Below are 9,326 nucleotides of genomic sequence, written 5' to 3'. Positions count from 1 at the left end.
GGTAAAATAAAAAGGGGGAAAAAAAAAAAAAAAGATACTACTGCCAGCAGATCATATACACAATTGTGTGACTCCTAGCACAAAATGGTTCCTTTTATAGGAAATTATTAACCACAGTCAACAGGATATTTTACAATATAAAACAGTGACAAATTCTACAGATGCAATTGCTCATACACATGCATTCACAAAAGAAAATGTAGGAATGCTGCCGTACAGGACTTTTTATCACCTTTTTTCAAATTTATTTAGGTTTTCTTAATATGATTTCTCAGGCACAGAGAAAAAAATCCATTAAATGACATCTTCATAAAAAAAGAAGAAATTTAAAAATAAAAAAAAAATAAAAAGAGCAAGAGTGATGTTCTGTCAGTGTTTGCTTTTCTTTGACTTTTTGTGAGATCTGTGAGGGGATCTGGACTGGGACCTGGACTTTTTTACAGACTTTTTTGGAGACCGGGATCGGGATCTTCTAGATCTTTTAGGTGTTCGAGAGCCTGAAGGTGACCTGAAATAGAAACATTCACACGCATTAATCTCAGCATTACAACACAAACATTTCAGAATTTTAACCTCTATAGGACAAAGCTTATTTGTACAATGTGGAGAGGACCTGTAGCCATACCAGACCTTGGCTTCGCAGGGTCAAGATGTATTATGACATACAGAATTTAAAAGCATATTAATGTTTTTATTTATTTTACAATTCTGCTATCTTTTTGGGCTTTGAGTGCAGAATAAATTACTGTATTTTTCGCTTTATAAGACGCACCTAGATTTTAGATTGGAAAATAAGAAAAAAATATTTTGAGCCAAATATAGTGTGCAAAAACCTTTAATAAAATACAAAAGTTATCTGTGGATGACGCTCTTATGGGGGATCTGTGAATTACAGTACAGTTCCTGCAGTAACGTATATTGTGACTACCACCCCCCTCATCCTCAGGAATACACCCACTTACTGTATACATGGATGTATTCTGAAAGATGAGGGAGGTGGTAGTCACATTTGCAATAAACACTTTGGACACTACATTAGTGTGTATATTTACACTAAATATGGCTAGAACCGCATCATCCTCCAGAATATACCCATTGATACAGTATATTCTGAAGGATGATGGGGGTTGTTTGCTCACCTTTCCTAAAAGGACCTTGGACTTGTGAGTACCGTAGTTGCAACATTAAATAATGTGCAGAGACAGATATGTGATTGGTGGAGGCAGCTCAGCAACAGTGCCCTCCACCAATCACTATCCATCCCTGCAGAGGAGGAGGAGAATCGCTCTTGCGCCGGGGAAGAAGCGCTACAGTAAGCGCTGTTCCTCGGCACGGGTGCTGAAGCCGGCTCTCATCATTCTCCCCTGCTCTGTTGGGGATCGGCGTGAGCAGAGGTGAATGATGCGAATTATATTAATGTCCGAACAATGACAGCAGGTGGGGGCTTTTTGGACTATTACTCCCATCAACCTACACCTGCCGCCGCTACTAACAGTGACCGCAGGAGCGGATGATCGGGGTATTCCTCATCCGTCGCCTGCGATATACTGTAACTAAATGAATGAAAAACCCGGCGTTGGTTCCCTCATATTTTCTATAACCAGACAGGCATAAATCACAGCTGGGGGCTGCAAATCTTAGCTGTCAGCTTCAGCAAGGTTGGTTCTCAAGAATAGAGGGGTCCCCACGCCTTATTTTTAATTATTTAAATAAATAAAAAAACTGGTGTGGGGTCTCGGAGATCTCGGTTTTCCTCCATCTGCACCTGTGCCCAGTGAGAAGCCGGAAGCCAAACCCTGGAAGAAGAATGGCGACCGCCATATGCCGCCGCAGTACCATCACTTGCCGATGTATCACCATCGCAGGACCACCGCTCACCACCGTATCACCACCGCCACAACAACACCCCCAGCTCTGGGCCCGCAGCATTGGTACGAACAGTGTTTGGTTTATCATAAAAGTGAATCTTATAAAGCGAAAAATACGGTACATGCCTGTGAAAGCCCTTTAAACATGAAGCCAATAAAAGCAAATCATCTTATGGACTGGTGACTGAATGTAGTTAAAAATATCTATCTTTTACCTTTTTCCCTTTTTACTGACGTCTCGGGGAGAGTCTTTATGAGAGGATCTAGATCTTGAGTTATCCTTGTGCGACCTTTCCGACCGTTCGGATTTTGGTGACGGGGATTTGCCACGTTTACTGCTGCTGCTACGTGATGGACTAGGTGATCCACTGTGACGTCTTTTCCTAGAAGGCATAAATGTAGATAAGAGTAAATGTCAGCAAATACTGCATATTGTTCGTTCATAGTGATGAGTGAGTATACTCCGCACTCAAAATTTCTCGAGCATGCTAATTTAGTTTTCAGCGCTGCAGCTGAATGATTTACAGCTATTAGCCTGCATAAGTACATGTGGGGGTTGCCTAGTTGCTAGGGAATCCCCACATGTACTTACAGTATGCTGGCTAACAGATGTAAATCATTCAGCTGTGGCGCTGAAAACTAAATATCCAAGTACTTGCAAATACTCGGCGTACACCCGAGCGTGCTCGGGAAATCATGAGTACCGAGTTTACTCGCTCATCATTATTCGTTCATTTAAAATACACAGAGAAAAAGTATTAATCCTGGGGGCAGCCTTTAGCAAAGTTATGTTAGAAAACTCATACATCATCTCACAATGAAGGCTTGTTTATTTTGCAGGGCAAGTTGTAGTTTTGCATCACAGCCATCATCTTCTGAAAAACATGCAAGCTCAGAAACTGAGCCTGCATCAAAGTTGGGAATCTGATATGAGATGCGAGTATCTCATGAGTTAGGAGAAGGAGTTAACCCAAGTTGCATAAATGCATTAAAATATGTTATGACAGCATGACCAATAAAGAAAATGATAATATGAGGGTGATGTAGAGTACTGTGCAGAAGTTTTAGGCTGGCAGGGAAAAATGCTGTAAATTAGACTTTCAAAAATAGAAGTGTTGAAGGAAATCTGTCAACAGGTTTTTGCTCCTTCATCTGAGAGCAAAAAAATATAGGGACATAGGGTCATTCCATATCAAGTGATCCAAATATGAATATTTTTTTTACCTGACGTCTTTAGATTTTTTTTTTTTGTTTTGTTTTTTGTTTTTATGAAGTAGAACTTTACAAACTAAAAGTTTAGAATTTTTTTTCTTTATCAGTTAATTTTTTACTGATTTTTAAAGTTTTGAAAAAGCGCGGATTTTGGCCTGGTATGGCTTTACATTTTTTATCATATCTTGGGCTAGAATTAAGATAAAGAGGTGGGAGAGGCAGCATTTTTCTCAGAACGGTACCGGCTTTCATTTGATATGTCACAAGACTATGTTTCTTTATACTTTGTTTTGGAGAAATCAAATTCAAAATTTTGATGCGCAATTGTGAAAAAAACGTATGTTTTAAAATTGTGAAAACATGCACGTGTGTTACTTGTGTTCTTGTTTATATTTGTACAGGGATTCAACTTGGGATCTATCAAATTTGTATTTTTTTTTAAGCCTTAAATCACCTGATTTTATGTTTGTGTGAGTTTCTTCCCTTTTTCTTTTCAAATTACAACTTATTGCATTCAACATTTATATGTAACAATAAAGAAACACAAAAAATAAATACCGAAGTGCCAGAATAAATGCATCTTAATCATCATAACAACTTGCTCAGCATTTTCAACCTGAATTCATTGAACAAGCCAAAAGATAAAAGGTGATCACATCCTCCAGTGTGATTTTCTAAATACAGTCTGATCCTAATTATATGTTAAAAACAAGATTAAAAGAACCAATATTTTTACCGCCTATTTATACATGGAACAATTTTTTTCTATTATATCACTAAACATGTCGTTTATAAAGTGTTTAAGAAGAACAGTCCAGTAGTTAAATCCTCGTACTATAAAATATGAACTACCGTATTTTTCGGACTATAAGACGCACCGGACTATAAGGCGCACCCAGGTTTTAGAGGTGGAAAATAGGGAAAAAAATATTTGAAGCAAAAAAAATGTGGTAAAATATTTAATAACATAAATAACATACTATTATATGTGGTGTTATTATATATAATAGTATGTTATTATGTTGGAAGCTGCGGGACCAGTGTGGTGTCTGTGAAGTACTATATGAAGACGCTGGAGGGTGAGTATAAGGGCTCATTTCCACATGCGAGGCACACGTCCGTATCTCGCATGTGGAAACCAAGCTCTGGCGCCGGCACTTTGGAGCGGAGCTGTGCAACTCCATGTGTTCCTATGCAGCCGCACGCTCCGCTCTGGAGTGCCGGCTCCACAGCTTGGTTTCCACATGCGAGATACGGACGTGTGCCTCGCATGTGGAAATGAGCCCTAAGAATGGGTGCACAGGGCTTATAGTGAAAGCACCACTCCAGCACTGCAAAATAACACTGGAGTGCTGCTTTAAAATCCCATGGGAGAACTATAACTCCCAGCATGTCCTGCAGATCCTATGACATGCTGGGAGTTATAGTTCACCAAAGAAGTGGCAGAGTGCTTTATTGTGTTTTGTAAAGACTGACCTCTTAATTGTGGGAGCCAGCCACACTGTTGTGAGGTAAAAGCTGGAGCATCCCATGGCTGCACACACACAGAGCCCTCCCTGTTGTTGTTGCCTTTCCACAGCGCAGGACATAAGAGGAAGCTGCAGATTCTAGGTGGGAGTCTGAAGGACCTGTGATGATGTCAGAAGAGGGAGGGCTCTGAGCTGCCATGTGATGCTCCAGCCCGCCCACTTCTGACATCACACAGGTCCTACCTGTGCACCAGACAGCTCAGCGTCCAGCACAGGCAGGTAGACAGCGATCTCCTGGCCCCTGCTGCTGCCTCCTCCTCCCCCGGACACACAGATTCTCCCCGGAATCAGTGCTGGGGAAACTGTGTGTCCCTGCTTAAGTGCAGCATTCATTTGCTGCTCCCGGCTCACTGCTCAGCTGATCGGTGGGCGGGGAGCAGCTAATAAATATTCACTGCACTTAATCATCGGGGCCATGTGCTTTCCCCAGCAGCGGATTCCGGGCAGCGGGGACATCCTGAAGTGGGATAACAGTGCGATCCCACTCACTGCTGCCCCCTCCCCACATGCTATATCCGTACTATAAGACGCACCCACACTTTCCTCCCAAATTTGGAGGAAAAAAAGTGCGTCTTATAGTCCGAAAAATACGGTAATCAAACAATTAATAGTAGGTTTTTAAACTGGCCTTTTATCATCAATGTGTCCCTCCTAGTGGGTGAAATGTCATCTTGCCCATAACTAGCCGTAATGGCCGCTTCCTTCTGTGTCAGAGTATGTGCGGCTGTCATGGTGCTCGGCTCCACCTGAGTTATATCTGATTTTTGTTCACTTTTACAATGTCTGGTTTTCTTGGATACACAAAGGACGGCGCTGGACCAGAAGGTGCAGAAAAGTCACTTCTACGTCTTCATTTTCACAATCTTTGGAGGGTCCAGTAGCCGCCAGCGCCAATCATATTCACAGGTCACGTAACCAGTTCTGTCATCCATTGCCAATCTTGTGCCGCCTTCTACAACTTCATGGACGTCACTGTCTTTATTTCCACTCCATGGGATGACAGTCCGGTATTGCTGAGTCCCTGTGATGGGTTCTGCTTCCTGTAACCGATGTTTTCACAATCTCTCCTCCTCTTCATAGTCCTGGTTTGTACAATACATGAACTGGATGTTAAGAATATTTTTCTCCCTCCATTTGAGGAGTTGCCTGGGTGATAAGATTTGGTGTGAATATGGCCTCTGGAGGCCCGAGCTGCCGGCCTGTCATCTGCTCTGCAGTCACCGTCTACCCCTGGTCATTCTCAGCCCTGACAAAGCTTCTCCTCTGTCCTCTCCTGCTTCTAAGTGGTAGCATAATAAAATAATACAAGAATATCTAACAATCATGGATTATTTGGTAAATTACAGACCCCATACTGTTAGACCACAGGCTGAACAGATCTGAAATCAAGATTTTTGAACTGACACTGTAATAGTTTTATTTTTAAAATATGATCCCATCACGATCCCAGCTTGTATTTTGGTACAGATGTGGCTAGGAGAATAACAGGCACATTTTGACATTTTTAAATTAAACGTTTTTTTCGGAAATGCGTTTTAAAGTTTTGCGCTTGCGTTTACATAGGTAAAATATTATCAAAGATACTCTTGTGACAAATCTGGTGAAAGCCTGTACAGTTCTGAGTAGAATGGTGTTTATTTTGTTTCCCTATCTCTTTTCTAGCCTGAGTTATGGGGAGAAATGTAAAGGCAGGCAACACCAAAATTCGCACTTTTTCCAAACTTTGAAAATCAATAAAAAATAAAAAAGAATATCTGAATTTTTTTTTTCTTCACATTTTGCATTCTCTGACACACTATTACCAAATAAAATCTCAAAAGACTTAAAAATATAGTGGTAAAAATCATTGGTTCACTTGACATGGAATGACCCCATAGTTACCGTATATACTCGAGTATAAGCCGACCCGAGTATAAGCCGACCCCCCTAATTTTGCCACAAAAAACTGGGAAAACTTATTGACTCGAGTATAAGCCTAGGGTGGAAAATGCAGCAGGTACCGGTGAATTTCAAAATTAAAAATAGATACTCCATACCTTTCATTATGGCCCCATAGATGCTCCACATAAAACTGTGCCATATATAATGCTCTGCACCGTTGCCCCATAGATACTCCACATAAAGCTGTGCCATATATACAATGCTCTGCACCGTTGCCCCATAGATACTCCACATAAAGCTGTGCCATATATACAATGCTCTGCACCGTTGCCCCATAGCTGTGCCATATATATATAATGCTCTGCACCGTTGCCCCATAGCTGTGCCATATAGTGCTCTGCACCATTGCCCCATAGCTGTGCCATATAGTGCTCTGCACCGTTGCCCCATAGCTGTGCCATATAGTGCTCTGCACCATTGCCCCATAGCTGTGCCATATAGTGCTCTGCACCGTTGCCCCATAGCTGTGCCATATAGTGCTCTGCACCGTTGCCCCATAGCTGTGCCATATAGTGCTCTGCACCGTTGCCCCATAGCTCTGCCATATAGTGCTCTGCACCGTTGCCCCATAGATACTCCACATAAATCTGTGCTGCTGCTGCAATAAAAAAAAAAAAAAAACACATACTCACCTCTCTTGCTTGCAGCTCCTCGGCGCCATCTTCCCGGCGTCTCTCTGCACTGACTGATCAGGCAGAGGGCGCCGCGCACACTATATGCGTCATCGCGCCCTCTGCCTGCAGTCAGAGCGGAGAGACGCCGGGAAGATGGAGACAGCGCCCGGCTTGTGGAACGAGGACAGGTGAATATGCGATACTTACCTGCTCCCGGCGTCCCGCTCCTTCCCCCGGACAGCTGGTCTTCGGTGCCGCAGCCTCTTCCTCTGTCAGCGGTCACCGGCACCGCTGATTAGAGAAATGAATAGGCGGCTCCGCCCCTATGGGAGGTGGAGCAGCCTATTCATTTCTCTAATGAGCGGTCCCACGTGACCGCTCAGGGGAAGAGGCTGCGGCACCCGGAGACAGTGGGACGGGCAGGGGGGGCGCCAGGAGCCCCGGAAGCAGGTAAGTATATGACAGTGCTCACCCGCCGACCCCACCACCGATCATGACTCGAGTATAAGCCGAGAGGGGCACTTTCAGCCCAAAAATTTGGGCTGAAAATCTCGGCTTATACTCGAGTATATACGGTAATGAATATGGACGACCACATGGCAGCAGGTTTACTAGTCTTGTAGTGATGATGTCTTGCTAAGATTTTATCAAAACTACAGAAAGCAGCCCAGTAAGTGATACTACTGGTAGAATCAGGGTCTCTGTCTCTACATTATGCTGCTCTCAAATTAGGTAGCAAAAACGTTGGTGATAGATTCCCTTTAATAGGTTATTTTTATCCATTAGCAAAATGCACAGTGAATGAACAAAAGAAATCTAAATTTGGTGTGACCACCCTTTGCTTTCAAAACAACATCAAGTCTTCTAGATACACTTTAACAAAGGCATGGATTTGTAGGATCATAGTCAGGCGTATGAGTAATAAATTATACCAAACACACTATAAACAGTCATTAACAAAAACAAACAGGTGGTGTAGGAAGCTTAAACTGGGTGAGAAACAGCTAAACTCTGCTACAGTGGTGAGGTTGTGGAAGACAGTTTCATGTCACAGGTCAAATAGTGATGAGCAAACGTGTTATCCGAGAATGCTTGGGTGTTCTCTGAGTATCTCGGCCGTGCTCAGATAATATGTTAGCGTCCCTGTGGCTGCATGTGTTGCGGATGTTAGCCGCAACACATGCAGGTATTGCTTGTTTGTTTGGCAATCTCCGCATGTGTTGTGGCAGTCTAATATTCGCAAAACATGCAGCCCCACGGACTCGAACAAATTATCCGCGCATGACCAAGAAACTTGGTTCACACGCTATTCAAGAATGTTCACTCATCACTAGTCATAAACCACTGCAAGACTGAGCATAGCACAAAACACAAGGTAGTTATACTGCATCAGCAATGTCTCTCCCAGGCAAAGATTTCTAAGCAGACTGGGTTTCAAGCTACTTTGAAGAAGTACCAAGAAATAGGTGACGTTGAGGACTGTAGATGCAGTGATCGGCTGAGAAAAGTAGATGAAAGACATACACTGCTTACTTCTCTTTGAAATCGGAAGATGTCCAGCAGTGCCATCAGCTCATAAATGGCAAAAATCAGTGAAACCAAGCTAGTGTCATCTATTGTTTGAAGAAGTCTGGCCATAAGTGGCCTTCATGGAATTGCGACCAAAAAACCACTGACAAGGAAACAAAGTCAAATGACAAACATAGAAACTGGGGTGCAGAAAAACGGTAGAGATGCTCTGGACTGATGAGACAAAATGTGAATTATTTTGTTTTAATAGAAGGCAATTTGTCTGATGAAGGGTTGAAGAATGGTACAATAATTAGGGTTTGCAGGAAACATTGAAACATGGTGGAGGTTGTTGGGATGTTTGGAACTGGATTTCTGCAATTTAATTTGATTATTTCTTTTATTTGACTATAGATCCACATTATATATAGCAGTCACACCAAATAATGATTTGATTTCAATTTCGCTTTTGTTCATTCACATTGCATTTTGTTACGTAGGTTGAAAAAAGACCTAGGTCTATCAAATTCAAATTTCCTCCACCAATTACATATTTTGTCACTAATAAAAATAAATTACTAGCTTCTATTTTTGAAATCATAGTCACTTTGCTGAATTTTTTTCCCCTTTTGTACAGAACACTGCAAATGGGG

The 9,326-nt window shown here is 42.2% G+C and overlaps 1 protein-coding gene across 3 annotated transcripts in view; it reads right to left on the bottom strand.

Annotated features, from left to right (window-relative positions):
* Positions 1-222: 222 nt before the first annotated feature.
* The window catches only part of U2SURP (U2 snRNP associated SURP domain containing), a 112,112-nt gene continuing 103,008 nt past the window's right edge, over positions 223-9,326 (bottom strand). For all 3 annotated transcript variants that reach the window (XM_077290802.1, XM_077290803.1, XM_077290804.1), the window contains 2 exons: positions 2,084-2,251; positions 223-508 (listed from right to left, as the gene is read on the bottom strand). In XM_077290802.1, the coding sequence (XP_077146917.1) occupies positions 370-508; positions 2,084-2,251 (307 nt within the window). In that variant the 3' untranslated portion in view covers positions 223-369. The remainder of the gene's footprint in view (positions 509-2,083; positions 2,252-9,326) is intronic.

Source organism: Ranitomeya variabilis, chromosome 2 (assembly GCF_051348905.1).
Source record: "Ranitomeya variabilis isolate aRanVar5 chromosome 2, aRanVar5.hap1, whole genome shotgun sequence".
NCBI lineage: Eukaryota > Metazoa > Chordata > Amphibia > Anura > Dendrobatidae > Ranitomeya > Ranitomeya variabilis.
The sequence above is the reverse complement of the archived record's forward strand: the minus strand, read 5'-3'. Positions and strand labels throughout refer to the sequence as shown.